The following is a 20,412-nucleotide window of genomic DNA, read 5'->3' as shown; positions in this document are numbered from 1 at the left end:
TTTCTTCTCTTCTCATTGAAAATTTACATGATGTTGGGATGAAATGAATTTCGTTAAGAATCCTACTCCAACCTGTGCTATAAATTTTTTTTTTTGGGCCTGCCCAACTATTATGGATCTAGGGAATCTAATTCTTTTTAATTGAGAAAATTTTCATTTAAAAAAATTAAAATCATTCATAATTTTGTAATTTTTTTTAACAATTTTGTCATGAATCCTTCTAAATAAAGGGTTTGTATTTTTTAAATTAAAAATGCAGGCTTTTTAATTATTATTATTATTATTATTATTATTATTATTATTTTTCATACACTTTTCGTTGATTATGATGGTAAATACTTGTCTGAATTCAGTCTATGATCAATTAGATTTTTCTATAAAAAAAAGATGAAATTCACTTCAATATTTATTACCTAAAAACGAAATGGGTGGGTTTGCTAATAAACTTGCCATTGAGTTGTCTTGAAAATAAATGGGAATTTTGATATATTGAAATGATTAAATAATTTCTTTTAAATTTGTTTAAAATTACTTAAATATGAAAGTCTCATAAAAAATAATATCTCTAATCAAAGAACTTCCAGGAATTGGATTTGCGCTTAATTATTTATTTTGTATTAATTACTATATTTGAGAAGTTTAATCTTATCGAATTATTTAGAATTCAGCTGCTTGTGTTAGAAAAAGTTAAAATTTTATTTTAAAACAAATGAACTCATCTCAATTGGCATGATTTTTGCAGTACTTCATTCAATGATTTTTAAGCTTGAAATGCACCTTTTTATATTATAATTATGAATAATAATCTTATGCTAAATATATCATTTTTATTATAAAATCATTTAAACTAAAAATTTCTCATAGAGTAAAATTAAATTAAAAATTTACTATTTAATTTTGGATATTGCTATTATTAATAAATCAATCCTGCATTTTTAAAAACCTATTAAAAACAACCCATTGTCAGCTACAAGACTGGAACGCCAGATCAAAGAGTAAGACTTTTCAGTTACACTTCCTGATTAAAATTAGGGTTTAAGTTATGCTCACCGGACCATGATTCTACAGCAACAATAGCTTCCCCCAACACATAATCAAAGACCAGAAATGTCCTGTGATGATTAAATACAAATAGAGATGATTAAATAGCTCTTATTAGTTTCATACACTTGCTCTGCCAGTGTCTTGTGATGAAGGTGACTTGAGTGCATTAAAGCCAGAGTAGCTTCCCACCTTCGATGTTGGCCTGTGAGTCTTGACCAATGGGACTAGTGACTGTACAACATCTGCCATTAGTGGTCTGTAATCAGCCTCCGGTTGTACACACATTGCAGCAATTGCTGCAACCTGAATAACCTCTTTCATTGAGTATTGACTGTTCAATGCCGGATCCATAATTTGCACCACCTTCTCTCTATCCGTCAACCACGGCAGCACCTACACAAAGAATAGAAATGAATTAAGGAAACGTGAAAACATAACGTTTGTGGAAGATGATAGACAAGATTCACACCCAAGGCACAAGAACAGCTTCCCCAGGAGGTCTCTTCATATCCACCGGGACTCTGCCAGTGAGCAACTCCAACAGAACAACCCCATAACTATAGACATCTGATTTTGTTGTTAAATGCCCAGTTAATGCATACCTATGCAGCACAATAACGCAAGTCATTTGCAGAAATGAGAATAACAAGGTGCAATTTCAAATTTTACTCAAATAAGTTATCAATCACATAAATAAATCTAATTAAAAAATAAGCTAACTTTCATCCGAACATTTTCTTTAAAATCATACAAACCCCTCGTTTGGAATCCTTGCATCCAAATGCAGTAATAAACCATGAATGGAATTTTGGCAATAAAATCTATATCTATGGCAAAACATATAAAAGGCCTCTAAGAACTTCAGTAAATCTTACTCAGGGGCAACATATCCCTGGGTGCCCAACACTCGAGTTGAGACATGTCCACCAGCTTTGTCTGGTCCAAGCTTGGCCAATCCAAAATCAGAAACTTTGGCATGAAAATTTTTGTCCAAGAGGATGTTGCTGCTCTTGAAATCTCTATGAATCACTGGAGGACTGACATGTTCATGCAAATATTCTAAGCCCTTGGCAGCTTCAAGGGCAATTCGCAACCGCGTTTCCCAGTCCAATCTCATGTGCACAGTATTGTGACCTGCATATTTCAAGTCAACCAATACAATCCATCTATTCAGCAGAAGCACTTTAGCGTGGAAACAAATAGTCATTGGGTTTATTATAAAGAGGAAATGACAAAAAGCACTGGACTTTTCAAAAAAATTTTGCAATTCTATCTTGAAGACTTGAACTAAAAAATTATGGAGTAAAACCTAGACTGTTTAAAAACTATGCAATTATACCTTAACTAATTGCTGGCACGGTGGGCTGACATGGCAATTTTGTTAGTCTCTCACCTCAAGGGTATGAGTGATGTTGGAGTGCATTTGGGAAAAGTTATAAAATTGTAGAATGGCAAAAATTTAGAAAGGATAGGGGTACTTTCTACGATTAACTCTATTATAAATGAATTCCTTCATGTTGGTTGAAGTGTTTTCGTGTGAAAGTGATATTAAGACTTTGTACTACAATGTTTTATTGATATTAAGGCTACGCATGTTTGTTGGGAACAACTTATCAGCAAAAGATATTTTACAAGGAAAACAAATTCTAAGAAAATGATTTATTTTGTACTGTTGGTTATAATATTGAAAAGCAGTTGGGATTTATCTTTTGGGGTTTAGTGTACAACGGATAACATGAACTGACCTCAAAAATAGATCAGAATAAGAAAGTGTTTGGATCCACAATGAATAAATATTTTTTTATTTATAATTGAATATGCAAGAATTGCAAACACAAATCAAAAAAGAGATTCAAATCAAGAATTGAGATCTTCATTTGATAAACCGAAAATCGAGAATTAAGTTGAATTGTAGGATTCTATAAAAATTCAATTAATTAAAAGTATATATATATTCTAAAAAATAGGTTAAAGAAAACATATTTTAATAAATATTTAGAATTATTATTTAGCTAATTAGAAGTAGGCTTTCTACTAGGATAATATATCATATTATGTTGGTATAACTTTATGTTAAAACTCTTGAATTGCACACACAATGATCATCATTGTGCATATGCTGAAATCCCCTCTTTTAAATACTAAAAAACATAATGGCTCAAATTAAAAGGTTAGAAAATATTAATATAAATTTATCATAACTTGACAAATACAATTGGAGAAGTACTTTTTTTTTCAAAAAAATTAAAAAGAAAGGAGAAGGAGAAGGAAAAGAATGATTGGTAAAAACCAATAGCCAAACAAAGGTGTCGGTTGATTCATATTGATTTACCCAGTTTATTATGGATTCTTTTGTTTTGGTTATAATTCAGCTACATTTATGATTCACCTTGTCGATTCAAATTACTAGAATGGGGAATCGATTCGAATCTTAAGATTTTAAAAAAAGGATATTCACTTCATAAATTCTAATTGTTGGGATGGAAAATCGAATTAAGTTGAGAAGCATAACATTCTAATACCAATGTTCTTAGCAAGAATCAATCAATGGCTCCCCAAGTGATAGCTGAAGATGATTGGCATTGCCTATAAACTCATGCATATGCAAATGCACCTATGCGATTCACTTATAGATTCCTTTCCTTTTCATGAGTTTGTAAAAGTGAAAAAAAAAGAAGATTAATCCTTAGAAAAGGCGGATCATGAGGAAGGGAGGTCCTTACAAAAAGTGCAGTCCTTTCCACCAACAAATGGTGTGCGAACCTCATTCTAGCCTATAAAGCTAGCGATCTGCATGCGGGTTTACTAAGTCCAGCAACAAATTTAAACCCCTAATGTTTTATTGAAATTTGATCTCGATCCTTTCTTTGATAGACAAGCTTGAGCTTGAAAGAAAAAATCTCACTTAAGCTTGAGCCCTTGAGCTCAGGCCTAAACATTTTCATGCTTGGCTCAGTTCAACTCACTTGTAGCCAGTAGCCTATTTGCACTTTCTCTATATTTTGTTTTTTACATCATTAGCATGAAGTTCATCAAGTTAGAAGCTATAAGTAATGCAATCCCTTTTGGCTGTCCTAAATGTAAAGCTTGCACAAAAAAAAGAGGAATAAATTAGTTACAACTATAGCAAGATGATTCCCACTAAAATAGAGGATAAACATCTAGCATAATCTGTGCTTAAGCATAAAGCTCAAATGGAGGAGGATATAAAATCAAAGAAGGTTTGTCAGCAATTCAAAGCACACCATAAAATTCAATATATCTTAAACTTCAGCTTTAATCTTAGTGATTCAACAAACAATTCCTGGTTGTTTGCCTTGCATAGAAGTCATGAAAACCGTCTAGGTCCTAGCACAGTAACACAAATTTTATGAGTTTTACATGGGATAATAGGTCTGAGCTGGCAGGCAAGTAGATTCCAATTGACATCTATCATTGCAATAACAGCTTGCTTGGAATAGGGGGAAAAGTGGAAAGAGAAAGAGGGGTGAAAGGGTGAGGAGAATTGATTGTTCCATTATTTGGAAAAGCAAGAGAAAGATGAGAGAATGGAATAGTAAAATATTATCCTGAGGGCCACAAAATTGTTTCTCTCAAATTTGAGAAGAAAAAGGAGGGAATTTTTTTTTAATTAAATTTTTGGGCGAATTCTCATTTTACTCTTATCCTTCGTTTCTTCCACAGAAAATAATATTTTCTGCATTTCTTAATGTTTGGGCACTCAAAGAAATTGACCAACGGAAGATATTTTCTTAGTCAAAGGAAAAACTAACTCAATTTCTGGACTTTGAGAATTTGATTACCGCTACTAACTTTTTATAGATAAATTTATTATCAATCTTTATTTTTTTAATATTCAACCAAACAATGGCTTGAAAAAAATATTCTACATACAAATAATTTTCTATGAAACAAATGGAGCTGTAATATCTTTTTTTTTTCACCTTCTAGCAGAAGAAGGATTTTGTAGTAATTTTGATTTGTCTACCTTTTCATTCCATCTGTTTTAACTGCTTTATTTTTTTTAAAAAAAAATTATTGCAACACGACGAGTATTATTAAGAAATAGCATCATCTTTATATTTCATTTACATGTCTTAACCTTCACAATATTTCAACCAAACAAGTTAAAAACAGGAGAAAGAGAAAGTAATATAACTCACCATTTAGAGGATACAAGTGTTCTTGTAATCCCCCATTTGCCATGAACTCATAAACCAGCAATTTATGATTGTTATCAGAACAATATCCAAGCAATGTCAGCAAATATGGAGAACATAGGCGGCTCAACAATTCCACCTGTGAATAAACAGACTGCCAATTTCAGAGATGTGAATACAACCCACATTTCAAGAACAAAGTTGTGAATCGGGGAAGGAATAGAATAGGCAGAAATTTGAATCACATGTATGCCAACCTCACACTCACGAAAACATGTGCACTCATTGTCATTTGTATGCTGATGCACATATGCAACATTGACACATAAAATTTTCCTCTTTACATTCAAGAGAATGAAAAGGATGTAAAATTAATTGGCTTAATCAAGGTTTTTTTTTAAATCTCTTAAGTTTATGAAACAAAGAACTAATATCAACAACGAATACAATGATATCAAACCTCCACTTTAAATTCCTCTTCTCCCTGTTTCCCTGCTTGATCCATTAATTTCACTGCAACCTTCTTTCCATCATTGAGGACACCACGGTATACTGACCCAAAACCACCATGCCCAACCACATTTGACTTGCTGAAACCACCAGTCGCTGAATATAACTGCTTAAATGTGAACACCTGAAGTCCTTTCTCAGTTGCAACTTTCAGATTCCCAAAGCTGCCTTTTTCCTCATAATTATCCTCTTCAAAGACAATTGAATCAACAAGCATATATTATGCCAGTTTTCCACTAAGGGAAATATCAGAATTCAAATATAGAACAAAATTCAACAACTAAATTGATGATGTATAAAATAATAATGCCTTAGCATAACCAAAGTAACAATATTTCTTACAAAAATATTGATGAAATTGACCATAAATATTAGAAAAACTAACCAACACAAACCTGTATGAAACTGAGTCGATTATGCTTCTAAGAACTAGATAAAAGAACTTGAAAATTTGATGACCTTGATAAAATCAAATCAAATTTCAAAGCACACCAAAATGAATCAAATTCACTAGTTCAGTTCCGTAATTCAATTTTAATTAAAAAAAAATACCACCTTTAACTCCCATAATAAAGAGCATCCACAAAATTTGCAAAAAATTCTATGATCAAAACAATACTGTTGCAACCACTTCTCATTAATCAACTCCAGAGAAGTCTCTTCCTTCTCAAAAACCCCCAATTTACATCCTTATCCATGTTTTCTGTAATAATGACCTTAAGGATTATAAATCCTAACAGTTAAAATTACTTGATTTACAACTAAAGGCTCTCCATGGATTATATTCCTCCAATTTCATATAAAATCCAGAGATTAACTTACTGCATGGTATTGCAAACATAAAATAATAAATTCAGTTGCAAAGATAGAGTAAGCTGCAAAAGCAAAGTATAAAGCTGAAATGCAAGAGTCCTCCATTTTTCTAATCTAAGGGCATAAAACGAAACATAAATAATAATTGAACAATGAACATATCTCCCAAGCAAAAACAAAAAGGTAAGCAACAAGCATTGTAAAATAAAAATAGAGGAGAGAATTAAGTGATTACGATGCACATTAAAAAAGAGAAAAACAAAGTAATTAGCAAAGAAAAAATAATTATTCTACTTTTGACAACAACACATCATAAAATTGCGGAAGCAACAAAAAGAACCCCACTTTCTTTTCAAAAACAAAAACTAGAAGTGTCGCTAGTTGTTCAAGGAGCTTGCAGAAGCCATAGTTTTAAAACAACTCGAAGAACGGAGAAGTCTTGTTGTCTGGAAGTTAAATATGAAGTTCAAAAATATGACTTTACTTTGTTTATTTTCCCATGCATTCTCGACAATCAAACATTTATTTTTTCTTTCCATTTTCCCGCTCATTTTCAGCAACCACAAATGAATCAGAAAATAGCAACAATAAGGGCAAAACCCGACTTACTCTTGTGGGTATCACGACGTTTGGAGAGCTTGTTTACTATATAGCAGTAATAGCTAAAAGCCACAAGCAAACAAGCGACAGCGAGTGAAGCAATGACGACAATGGCTACCAATGCTACGCGCTCCTTCCTTCTATACTCAAAATCCTCAGTTTCCATGTTCTGTTGTTGAATTCCGAGTAGCAGGAGAGGAAACCCTAATACTGGAAACTACCAACAAAGGAAGAAGAGAAGAGAATGGTAAAGCTTTAAAGCTTCTTGGAGTTTGAGATCTGTACTCTCTCTCTCTCACACAGACACTACTGTTTCTGTTTGTCTCGTTTGGCGCCCAGCAATTGTTTCAGTGGCTCTGGGGCTTTTCGCTTGACCCTTGCCGGGCCCGCGATGCACCGGTGAGAAATTAGAATCAAAATTAAAATTTTTTAAAATTAAAATCTAATATACCACACATTATTTTGTTATTAATTTATTTTTAAATTAATAAACTTTATTTTTAACACATATTAAATAAGAACATATGAGAAAGTTAATCAATAAATTTTAATGTAAGGAAAGTAGGATCGAAAAAATAAACTTTATTCTATGAGATGAAAAGAATATTGAAATAAATTAAAACTGAATTAAAATTAAAATAAATTAATTTATTCTAAATTTAAAATGTTTTATGTCACTTAATTTAAAAGATTAATAATAAAAAAAACTAAATGTTTAAATTAATTCACATGTATATCTAAATTGTAAGTATAAAATGTTAAATCATACAATTTTGTAATTGACTAAATTTTATTTAAAAAATTAATGATAAATTAAATTATAATTCTTAAAATTTAACTAATAAATATATCACATGGATATCATTTTATTTTTTTTAATAACTTCATTAGGTCTATAATCAAGCTTGCTTCATTATTTAAATCATTCACTTAAAAAAAAAAAATCAGTTCAATGCTTATATAATCATGCACGAATTTTATTTTTTTCTTAAATGAAAACTTCTCAAATTACAGAGAATTGGATTCTTGCAGCGTCTTGGCATTGACATTCTACAGAACACAGGTATTTAATAATCATGCTAATAAAAATAGTAACAATGCCTGTTGGATCTGCTTGTACTCAAGAAGATGGATGTCAACCGAAACCTCAGATGACAGCCGGAAGAACAAAATGTGTGCAAAACTGAAATGACTCCCATGCTAATCCTAGCTGCCCCCAACTGTTTTTGAATGCCGGAAAGATACAGACAGAGACATAGAGTAATGCCGGAATTTTGCTGCAACCACGTTATTTCAGGAGAGCTTTGTTGTAGTGATCTACAGCCTTGGATAATGACTGTATTGAAACGGGGAACCCTGCTCCCATCTGTTCCAAGTAAATGAACCAAATAACTTGAAGGTACAGAAATGCATGCAAATTCAAAGTTTAAAAAAGTATGTAAGGCTGCACTGTGAAAAAAGCTAAAGCACATTAAGGGGAAAGCCAAGGGGAATTAGTTTCTACTTTCCTATCCTGTCAGGATCCTGAATCCTAAATCCTGATTCAAACAAAACATTTCAGTACAACGGCAAAGGAGTTGACCCCATGTCATGACTCACAACTCATTGAAGGAAATACATGATTCGATCAAAGTAGGTTAGCTCAGTTCAGAGCAAGTTATACTTGCTTCAAAGAGATTGAATCCCTTTTCAATATAAATTGACCATCTCCCAACTTAGGATAGGTTAGCTTTTCTACCAAATTTCATCCAACAGGCAATTTACTTAAGAATTCTGAAAAAGAACAGTTCCACACACCCCTCCTCTTCTTTCCCACTTCCTGCTCTTCCACCCGCCAAAATGAACAATTTAATCTTCAAAACCAGATATTTATAAGATCAAAATTCTTATTACTGACTAGGTATAGTAAATTATATCATTAAGCCGACCAGAAATATGTTAAAAGAGAAGGTTAATTGCTTACCGAACTGCATATATGGAAGCTGTTCACATATCCAGCATATTTGGATGCTGCAATAAAGCAGGGAAGTATTTGTTAAAACCCTAAAATGTCTTGATCATAATAAGAAAGAAACCTATTAATCATATTTATTTATCTATTTGAAAAAGGCTATTGTTTGACACAGCCTTTTGGCATTACATCGCTATAGTCATGTAATACCATACATGATATGCTTTACAAAATGTTGAACAACAAAGTCAAATCTCAATGAGCAAAAATTAGCTGGCAAGGAAGTTAATATTCCTCAAGTGAAAACCCTTCGGTTATAAAAATAATTAGTGGATGTGCAAAATTGCCAAATCTATAGCCCCTAATTGCTATCACTATCTTTTTTACAGAAAAAAAGGGAAAAGAAGAAGACGTGATCAGTCTAGCATAATTGGACTTGGGGCATATTTTTGCGCCTATCAATAAGCACAGCAAGATATTATTAAACTGGTGCACAGGAATATTCTCTGAACTTTGAACATGTATTTTTTTGTGTTTGTTCCCCAGTAAAATGATGCCCAAATAGAAGATTCTAAGCTTATCAATGTACCATAATCATAGGCATTTTAAGGCAATTATTTTCAAGCATATACTTCACGATAAGGTATCTTGATTTCCACAATAGGGCTGCTTTATTGTGACTTGAAGGTCACAAGATCAAACTACAGAACAGCCTCCCCTACCAGGTGTAAAACTAACTATAAAACTAGCGATGAATATTTTTTACCTTTTTCTTTAAAACCTTTGTGCAAGTAATTAGGAAAAATAAGATGAAAAGACATAATACATGTTATTTAACATGTTATACAGCATACTAATATTATAATTGCATCTAAATAAATGTAAATGCAAACCACCATCAAAATGACAAACAAAAGAAGATAAAACCAAAAACTGGAACTGATAATAAACGAGGCTGCTATGTGAATTTTCAAGGAATGTTAATGTGGTAGGCACATTTTTACAATGTCCTTGTAGGGCCAGCAAATGTCACCAAAACCATATAAACTGAAGAATGAAATTGGCAAAATTGGAAGGCAGGACTCAAATTGATATACACTATAGTTTTGGATTTTTTGGTTACTAGGCTTGGAGTTATTAAGGTACAAGACACGCTACTGTTGGAATACGCACACATTCAGTTTAGTTTCAAGATTATTGCCACTTATCCCTCGAATAACCCTGATGCACAAATGCATGGATTGCATGAACTGTTAATTTAGCAAACATTTATATAACAGATGCCACTTACTCTTCTTAAGGCCTGCAGGTTTTGCTTGTAAAAGTGCATTCATAAATGCACCAACATTCTCACGCAAAGATTCCTCTGTCAAACTCACCTGTGGATTACATTGCAACAGAATCAGCATGATAGAAGTCTCACAGAATTTGGCAAACATCCTCTCAAAATAAAGCATTATGTTTGTGATCAAGATAACAATACCTTTCCAAGTCCCACATGCACAATTGATGTTTTGTCCATTTTAAACTTAATTTGATCCTTTTTTGCATCTTTCACAGCCCTAGAAACATCACTAACAACAGTTCCTTGCTACACAAGATATGTGCAAGTGAATACAAGCACAATATCATGTAATGAAAAGTGAATCGATAAGAAAGGATGAAAAATGTAATTATGAGTGAATTAATGAGAAAGGATGACAAACTCACTTTAGAATCTGGCATAAGTCCATAACGATTAAGAATCCTTGCTAGCTGAAAAGTTTAAAAATTAATTTAGAGGAAATAATCGTTATTTTCACTAAATAAAAATTTTATGAACTGCTGTCCAAATTCCAGACCTTTGCTACACGGGGATACAATTTAATGGTTGCAAAACACTTGTCAACATCAATCTTGTCAGCACCTGCGTGAACAGAAATCTTGGAAGTTATAATTCCCAGGAATAATAACGAAAGTAGCATCTATGTGAAGCATTTTCAATCTTTCTTCTTCTAAGCAGGGTCTAAAAAACAATGGACATGATCGATCAACTCAGGTAGAGGCAAGAGAGAGACATAAGGCACAAACAACAGTCAGATAGAATTAAAATTTTGGTTTGATAGGGATGACTAACATTCAAAACCAGGACATGGAGTTAGAAAGAACAACATTCAGCATAAAAATTGACAAAGATGGCATTAAAATTTTGGTTTGATAGGGATGACTAACATTCAAAACCAGGACATGGAGTTAGAAAGAACAACATTCAGCATAAAAATTGACAAAGATGGCACTTTCACCAATAAAGTGCTTTGTAATATTAGGTTTTCCATCATTATTTCTCCTGCATAAGTGCAATATACATTGATAAGATTGATTGCTTACTAGCAATTTCATCAATAAGTTCAAGACCACCGACAACATCAGCTCCTGCAGCTTTAGCTTCCTCTGCGTCTGCTCCTTCAGCAAAGACGGCTATCCTGATAGCCTGAAAAGCAGTAACAGCTATCAATAACCAAATTAAATACAAAGTTACAGAAGTCGCACCTAGTATAAGGTTTAACTTACCTTCTTACCACCATGAGGCAGAGTCAAAGTGCCGCGAACAATCTGCACTCCAAAAAAGATGTAGTATAAACTGAATATTTTCTCAAATAAGAAGGATCATTCAAAAGTATTGAAGATTCAGCTAGCTTTTGATGGTAAAATTTCTTGTTGTATTAGCAAAGACCTAGGATTTAATTTCACCTTCAATGTTGCTGGGGACTAAAGTTAGAACACAGTCACTCAATATACATCTCAACTATTATAACACAGAACCTTAAGGATAATAATGATACACCAAAAATATTCATGTCGGCTTTCAAGAATATAAAATTAAAAAATCAACAAGCGAATGGCTTAAAAGGCTCATGTGACAGAGAAGGAAACACACACACACACATATAGAGAGAGTATAAACTCATGGATTCAATCAAACAAATCATCTAAGAACCATAAACCCACATACACTATTTATTTGAAGTTAATTTAAGGACATATTTATGCACGATCTAAATTCTAACATAAAAATTAAACTAGTTAGAGTTATATTCTGAAGCCAACTCATGATTAAACATCTTCATAATCATTAGAATATTTTTCTTCCTAAATGTTTATGGTTACGTAAAGTCCATAGATAATAGAACTTAAACCTCGTGATACTTCAATCCCATAAAGCATCAAATAAGATAAATTTCTTTTTAGGATGAATTGGCACGTACCATATCAGAACGAGATTTAGCAATGCCCAATCTTACATGTGCTTCAATAGTCTCATCAAAATTAGCCTTTGCACTAGTCTGAACAATTACTAGAAATAGCAAGAAAAAATTAGCAAGTACAAGCATAATATCTATTGGCTGCCATTGGAATAACTAAGAAATGAACACCACCCATAAATTAAAACAACAAAAAAATTCCAATGAGAAAAGAAAAAACATATATACTGACCTTGACCTGCCTAATAGCATCCATCAAATCAAAAAGTGGTCTCTTTTCCTTCTTCTCAGGCATGATCAATCTAGGGAAAGGCACTACCACTTTCTCCTCCTCTTCTGTAACCCTAAATATCCTCCTAATCCCCCGGTTCTCCTCCTGAATCTTCCTACTCTCTCTATCCATATCCGCCTGCGCAACTTCTTCTTCAGCGCCAACCTTATCCTCCGGTAGCGGAGCAACGCGTATAGGATAGGATACAGGAGATATTGAGGGCGCATCTTTGATGTATCGAACGTCCTCCCGAGTCCAACGCGTCCGGGATTCTTGATTTGGTGCTTCTTGGGTTCTTGTAGGAAATTGCTGTCGCTCCTGTTCTTGTGATGGTGGTGATTGGGCAGCCACCTGTTGCTGAGAATGAGTTTCGTCTTCATTTGAAGGAGTTTTGTCTTTAGGCTTTACTGCGTAAGAGACTGGCTGGATTGGCACAGATTCAGAGCCTTGATTGGGAATTGATTTTGAATCAGAAGAAAGCCATCTAAATGCAGAGAAGTGGATCGGAGAGGAGGGTTTGTGGAGGCAATAGCGAAGAGCTGGTGAGAGAGTGAGCTTCTTCATGGCTGCTGGCTGCTAAGAGCTAAAAATGGAGACTGGAGAAGAAAATTTTCCGGGTTTAGGCTTCTGAGGTTTAACCAACGAGTGAGAAGAGCAAAAGCCTGCTAGTGTTTTGAAAGTGGGAGAAGATGGGCGGTGGGCCTTTGGCCCTGTGGGCTGAGCTGCGGTATGCCCTAGCGATGTGTGCCTCATGAGAATTGAAAATAAATCCAAAACTGAACCGGCGGATTGAAAGTCCATGGAAAATAGTCATATATTGTTTTAGAAAAAAATATATTAAATGAAAAATAATTAATTATATAAAAATAGATTTTTAAAAATAAAATTTTTTAGGTAGAGCCCCACAGATTAAAAAAATAATAATTTAGTAAAAGTAAGAATTTATTTATTTATTTATTCAATTTTGAGAGAAAAATGAGGGATAGATCTGATAACGTTTATACAGAAATCTTAATAATTGCCGAGGAGCATCACGTTCGCATTAATTCTCACTCTAAAGAAACAACTCCATGATCAGGGCTTCAATTTTTATATACAAAATCAATAATTAATTAGCTATATTAATATTTCTCTTAAAAAAATATATTAATCTCAAAATTAATTACCATTTTTTAAAAGAATAGTATGAAGAAAATTACAAGAAAATCTTTAAACAAATTAATAAGTGAACCAAATATAATTCATCCATTAATTTTGGAGAGAGTAAATAAAGCAGTTTTTTAACCAAAAAAATAGGTTAAATGAATATTGAAAGAAAAAAAAATTCCTGTTTCAGGAAATCAAATTTTAAATATGGGGTATATAAGTTTTTTAAAAAAAACCTAATTTTGATAATAAAATGTTGTATTATCCACATGCAATCCAAATCATACGATGAATAGCCGAAAATATGTAAATCAATCTCGCTATTGAATTGAAAATTATTATTTAATATTTAATTTTTATAGTACCAGTTAATTTTTTAATTTAAAAAAAATATTAAAAAATATTTAAATATTTTAAAAAATTTACTAATTAATCTCCCCGTTTCATGGTTAATAGTTAAATAGTTAATAGTTAAATATATATTGTAAGAAAAATCTAAAATTTTCCTTAATACAAAATGATTAATCATTAAATTTTTTAAAAAAATATAAAAAATTAATTAATAACAGTAAAATCCTTAATAATAAAGTCAACAGATTAACTAATTAATATATATTTTAAAATATTAAAAATATTTTAAAATATTAAAAATATTTTAATATATTTTTCAAAATCAATAAATTAACGAATAAGTTTTCGCATTAAAGAATTAAAAATAATTTTAGATATTTCTCTAAAATATAGAATGTTTCATATATATATATATATACATATATATATAACAAATTTAATGATTTTCAATTCTATAATTATACAAACACAAGGTTGTTACAGTCTTAATAAATAGAAAAGAAACTAAACCTTGTGTTTGTTTAGAAAAAATAATTTATATTTTAAAAACATTTTTTATGAAAATTCATGAAAAATATTTTTTACAAAATAATTTACTTTTCATTTTTAGTTGTAATTTAAAAAATGATATTAATAAATTTATATATAATAATGCAAATAAAAATTTTAAAGTTAAAAAAAAGTTATTTTTCTTTAAAATAATTTGATTTTTACTTAAATTTAAAAAATATATATATTTTTTATGATAACTTTTGTAAATGTACGAAATATAAAAGAAAATGTGAAAAATATATTCCATTAAATAAAGGGAAGCTAAGAAATAGCAGCAGAAACCCTAAAAGCATGAGTAAGCTGTAATTGAATTATTCATATTCCTCAAATATTAGGCCTAGCTATAAGAAAACATGCAGTATGATATATCATCTTAATCTCTTTTTCATGATACCAAACAAGCAGATCATATACTTATTATGATCCATGAAATCTTTTAAAACAAGAAAAAGGAAATTAATTAAAGATCGAAGAAACCCTAATCACATAAATTTTTTGCATGAACAGAAGGGGAAAAAAAGGAGAAAGTAAAATTTATATTGTAATAAAATTATTGATGAGAAGACAGCGTAGAGATAAATGCAGTAAAAAAGCAAGCTTACAAAATCAGAAACAGCAAATAACAAAGAAAGAGACTGAAAAATCATTATTACTCAGAGATGATAGTTCTTGAAGATCATCAGCTCCACTCTTTGATCATCATATACGTAATCAATGGATATATATAAACCCTTTAACAATTTTTTTTCTCCGGTACTTGATTCTCCACCCTCATACACTTCAACAGAGATCCTGCAAAGATATACACAGTAGATCAGGGGAAAAGAAACCCTAATATGATTGTGTGCTTCTCCTATGTTTTTTACAGAAACAGCAACTTTTCTCTGGGAGGGTGAACTCAAATATGAAAACCCTAGTCTGCTTTTGCTTCAGTTAACTGATGAACAGAGAAATATAGGTATTCTTATTTGATGGGCATATAAAAAAGAGGAAGAATATATCATCACCCAACAAAAGTTCACTTACAAACAAATGCAAAGATGCAAAGGGGAAGCATTATTAGCATTAATTAAATAGAAAAAAAAACCGAGTGTCGCACAAAATCTGTGTTGGAGAACATGCAAATCTATGAAGGTACAAAGAGCAATATGTACTAAATTTCAAAACTGCCCTTTGGCAAAGAGATCTTTTGCACTATATATTTATTAATATATAAGAGAAAAAGCAATTGATGAGGCATTAGCAGAAATGGGTTTAGCTTAAAACAGTTACTTTACAAAGAAAATATGGGAGGATCAGAAATTTTACATCAGAAATTGCACACAGAATTCTATATAAGGTATTTGCAAGAAACCTTAAACTTTCTTTAATGTGGGAGGATCAAATCATAATTACTTTGCATATTTTATTTGTTAAACATGGATTATAAAGTGCATGATGTCTCACTTGAAGATCTCATAGAAAGGAAATCCTCACAATCTTAAAAGAGCTCATCAAATAGGGAAAAGTATTATATAAAATATTCTATTTAATTTTTACTACTCAAGATAGCTATAGTAAATGCTTTTGCATGATGTGCTAGCTAGCTTCTCTATGCATAAGGGAGATCAAGCTGTGTTCTCCTCAGCAATAAAAATTTCACAACAATTGAAGACTATATATGGAAATTAGGGTTCTTGTTGTTTTCAAAATTGTCATAATTAAACGAAATAAAATCCCAGCAAGAAACATTACTATTCAGTTTAATGCAAATCAAAAGAAATAAATAAATTAATTACATCATCAAGCATCATTCAAATATTAATAATCAGGAATATAGTTAAAAAAAACTATGAGCTAGAAACGCAAAAATAATGAAAGAAGAAAATTACCATATAGTAAAATATATATCCAAAAAAGGATGCACATGAAAGGCTAGAAGGGCATGGCAGAGCTTGATTCATCATCCCCTTTGCTAGGACTTGGCTTCTTCTTCTTCTTCTTCTTGTATGGAATCCCTCTTGCCTTAGCTTGACAGTCCCTCACCTCCTTTAGATACACACGAATACCACCACCGGCAAAAGGGTTACTCTCAGGAGGACCTCCGTTTTCTTCATAAGCAGCTCGGAGCCTGCCGATAAGGGCATCGAGGCTTCCCCAAGCTTGCCGGAGAGGACAGGCACAAGGAGCAGGAGGCTCAGGTTGCCCATAAAACATGCAACTTTGAAGATGAACCTTAGTCTTTCCGAACTGATCTAGATATCTCAGGAAGTCAAGGACATGGTTGCAATTACACTGAGAAAGAGCCACAGGTGGCCTCTGATTCTTCAAGTACTGACCAAAAGTGTTCCAGTCTCTTCTCTTCTGAGATTCATAACGGCTTGGAGAAGCAGCAGCAGAAGAAGACTGTTGATGATGAAGTTCATTGGATCCCTGTGCTACATCTTTTCCTCTTTCAATCGACATGGGTTAATTGCGAGCGATCAGATTAATTATGGAGAGAGATTGTCTAGAGTGGTTTTGTTTAATAAGGCAAAGGATGAATTAATGGAGAGAGAGAGAGAGAGAGAGAAAGAGAGAGAAGGTGAAAAGAATAGTGTCAAGAGAGAGACAGTGGAGAGGAAGATGAAGTTCACATCATTGGGCTAGTGATGAGTAGACGTACTATGGGGCCATAGGCAGTTTGCTTTCTGTATCATCTTTTTCTTCGACTTCTTCTCCATCTTTCATTTTTACAATATTAAAAAGTATATCATATTAATAAATTTATATATAAAAAATTTAATTATAGCAATAAAATTTTCAATATTTTAAAAGAATATTTTTATGGAAAAGAAAATAATATTTTTATTAAAAATAACTAAATTTTTCACAGAATTATATATATAATGTAAGCAAACTAATAATTAGTTGACATATACATAAATTATAATTTTTTAGTAGTTATTATTTTATATAGGATCCAAATATTGGTTATATAGTTTTTATTATTTTATAATAAGATCCATTATCAGCTATGTACACAGCCAAACCTAGTCAAAATCCCACGTCAACTATCATCAAAAGCATGAACCCATAGGCCAAGGGGACACAGCGCTCCAGCTAATGTCTCTGAGAAGGTTGACAGGAAGAGCTTCGCCGGCTTCTTTGATAGCTTTTGAGTGTCAACCGCTCCAAGAAATACGGTAAAAGGCCCTGATCGATGTTAATTACCCTTCAAAATCCAAATAAGCAAACCCCTCCAGAGATTTCAAACCCAAATGGGTGGTGTGGAAAACTCTGTTACAAAACTAAACTAAACATGCATGCACTGCTCAAACTGAAGGAGAAGACAACAATAGAGCAGATCTCCAACGAATCCCTCTTTATAGAACTTTGATCTATAACTTCACGACCAAAATCATATATACACTTACCCAAAGTGGGAGAGAGAAGAACCTACAGCTCAGAAAGAAAAGGAAAGTCCTCTCCCTGCCCGAATAAGGTAAAGGACAACCGACCAGCACCGGAGAGGAGGAGAAATTTCTATCTAGCTTGCATGCATGCCATACTGCAGTCTCAACTTATTATAAAATTAATTAATCAAGAGTGATATAGTTTCATCTACGTACAGTGAGGTGTTTATATAAAAATGACTCATCAAGAAGAATGAACATGAGACAAGCGGCAACAAGCTGTTGCCGTTCTTGAAGTCCTTTTCAGTATATATAGAAAAAAAAGATAGAGAGAGATCAAAGAGACGAGATCTGAAATGAGTATTATAGTTTTGTACAGAAACCCTAAAAAAAAAACAAAACAAGAGAGATACAAATTAAAATCCAACCCATGACTTAGTGTTCTATCACAAGAAAAAAGAAATGCTTTATGTCAGGTTTTTAGAAGCATCATAACATGCCTATCAAAGCCAAATGGTCCCTCCTCAACTCAATTTCCCCCTTCTTTTCTAACTTTTTGCGGTGCATGAACATTTACTCATGCAAAGCCAAAATCATAACAAGAACAAAAAGAAAAAAAAAATAGTAAAGTAATTTTGTTTGAAGTTCCAACTCGAAAACTCATATTTTAAAATCAAATCGAAATTTTATAATAATAAATTTAATATCATTAAATTAATATTTAGTTTAATAAGAAAATTAAGAGAATAAATATTTAAAGATAAATTAAAATCGTAAAATATTTTTAGGTTATATTTTTGACTACCGAATCATATTAGGTTTAGCATGTTCTGGAATTAAACCTAATTAATGTGGTTGATTTTGAACTTAACGAAATAAATTCACACTTGCCATGATTTTGAGAGTGGGATGAAACCTGAGGTACACGTCAGTTTGATAGAGATGACAGCTCACCAATCTTATTGGGTCCCATCTTTAAGATACCCCACTATAGCATTGATGTTGACATCCTTTAATTGCGACCATCTGATTAATTTAGTTACTAATAATTAATTACGAAGCAAACTTCATTAATTTCCAATAATCAATGTGCTACTCATGCACATTTGAGAATCAAAGGATCACAACTCATTGTCTTTGCTATCCTTCCACTTATTGCTAAAAATCAGGTTAATAATTTCTTTAATTAAAAATAAAATCCTGCACACATAAGAAACAACTCTTTCATACTATACGAATATCAAGTTAAAATCACTTAATTATTTTTTTTTCTATCAATTATGATTTAAAATGAAAAAATATAATTATTTTTAGCTTTAAAAACTTATTTAAATCCTGTATAATTTTATAAAATTCATTTATTTATTTTTTTAATAAAATGAATCATTGCAAATTATCTTCTTTAAAGAATGTAGGTAAATTCATGAAGAAGCTATGACACCTCCAAGGTTTAGGCTTAAGCTTAAGATTCAATGGAATGTGTAGGAGGGTTGAGAATGAATTCATATAGAAAAGGTTCCAAAAATGAAATTCATGTACTGAATTCTTTGGTTGTTCTTATTAATGATTGGTGATGCTCTTGTTTAACTCATTCACAATTATAGCTCAAACATGAAGCCCTGTCGGCATATATAGTTTTTTTGGCCAATTCCTAGTGTCCCTACATGATATTCTCACCTTTCTTTTCTTAAAGTAAAAATAATTTTTTTTATCATAATACAATTTCATATTTTAATAAATAAATAGTTTTATGTTTACTGAATTTATAATTCTAATAGCAATTCTTATTTATTATGAAAAATTTGGATCAATTGCATTATAGGCTCAATTTAAACCTACATTTATTTATTTCTATCTTAATTATTTTTCAAAAATATTAAAGAATGGAAATTTTAAATATAGATAAATAAATTTTAGCAGGAATATAAAAGAAAGACATGAAAGAAGAATATGATTCTCATATTTGGATATATGCTATTATAACTATAAAATTTTCTTTATTAGCAAAACTATATTTTTATACCTGGTAGTCGACGAATGCTCTTTCCTTCTCCTGTTTTGGATTGTCGATGATGATGGAGCGGTAGAGTTGTTTCTAGAAGGTTCTTGGGCTGGGTTATGTGACTCTGGGATAGGTAAATTGACTTTTTTTATGATTTGATTTGAGCCTTATAGTTCGTTACCTATTTAAGCTTTTAATGCAATTTCAATTGTATGGTTTAAAAAAACACACAAAAAAATTAAAGAAATTAAAAATGAAATATATGTGATGTTAGCAAGTTGAGGATTTTAGCGTATGTTCTTTAAAATTTGGCTACCGTTATATCAATATAAAGTTTGTTTATACAATTAACAAAAATTTTTTTAAAAAAATTATCTACTTCAACTTTAAGCAACA

The 20,412-nt window shown here is 31.7% G+C and overlaps 3 protein-coding genes across 3 annotated transcripts; all 3 read right to left on the bottom strand.

Moving 5' to 3' along the window:
• Nucleotides 1-910: 910 nt before the first annotated feature.
• Nucleotides 911-7,503, bottom strand: LOC110617120 (probable serine/threonine-protein kinase PBL7). Its single transcript, XM_021759733.2, has 6 exons — nucleotides 7,137-7,503; nucleotides 5,665-5,903; nucleotides 5,208-5,343; nucleotides 1,920-2,178; nucleotides 1,514-1,646; nucleotides 911-1,437 (listed from the first exon to the last, which is right to left on the bottom strand). Exons 1-6 carry the CDS (start codon nucleotides 7,291-7,293, stop codon nucleotides 1,162-1,164), a joined length of 1,200 nt encoding a protein of 399 aa, XP_021615425.1. The 5' UTR covers nucleotides 7,294-7,503; the 3' UTR covers nucleotides 911-1,161.
• A 580-nt stretch (nucleotides 7,504-8,083) lies between these two features.
• On the bottom strand, nucleotides 8,084-13,250 carry LOC110600958 (50S ribosomal protein L1). The gene is made up of 10 exons (XM_021737916.2): nucleotides 12,553-13,250; nucleotides 12,324-12,401; nucleotides 11,629-11,670; nucleotides 11,446-11,548; nucleotides 10,920-10,984; nucleotides 10,789-10,833; nucleotides 10,562-10,669; nucleotides 10,370-10,457; nucleotides 9,091-9,137; nucleotides 8,084-8,493 (listed from the first exon to the last, which is right to left on the bottom strand). The coding sequence occupies exons 1-10, from the start codon at nucleotides 13,153-13,155 to the stop codon at nucleotides 8,416-8,418; spliced, it is 1,257 nt and encodes a 418-aa protein (XP_021593608.1). The 5' UTR covers nucleotides 13,156-13,250; the 3' UTR covers nucleotides 8,084-8,415.
• A 1,901-nt stretch (nucleotides 13,251-15,151) lies between these two features.
• Nucleotides 15,152-17,212, bottom strand: LOC110600968 (protein LIGHT-DEPENDENT SHORT HYPOCOTYLS 10). Its single transcript, XM_021737928.2, has 2 exons — nucleotides 16,512-17,212; nucleotides 15,152-15,432 (listed from the first exon to the last, which is right to left on the bottom strand). Exon 1 carries the CDS (start codon nucleotides 17,083-17,085, stop codon nucleotides 16,555-16,557), a length of 531 nt encoding a protein of 176 aa, XP_021593620.1. The 5' UTR covers nucleotides 17,086-17,212; the 3' UTR covers nucleotides 15,152-15,432; nucleotides 16,512-16,554.
• Between the last annotated feature and the right edge of the window lie 3,200 nt (nucleotides 17,213-20,412).

This window comes from Manihot esculenta, chromosome 1, assembly GCF_001659605.2.
Source record: "Manihot esculenta cultivar AM560-2 chromosome 1, M.esculenta_v8, whole genome shotgun sequence".
Lineage (NCBI taxonomy): Eukaryota > Viridiplantae > Streptophyta > Magnoliopsida > Malpighiales > Euphorbiaceae > Manihot > Manihot esculenta.
This window is presented reverse-complemented; position numbering and strand designations above follow the sequence as displayed.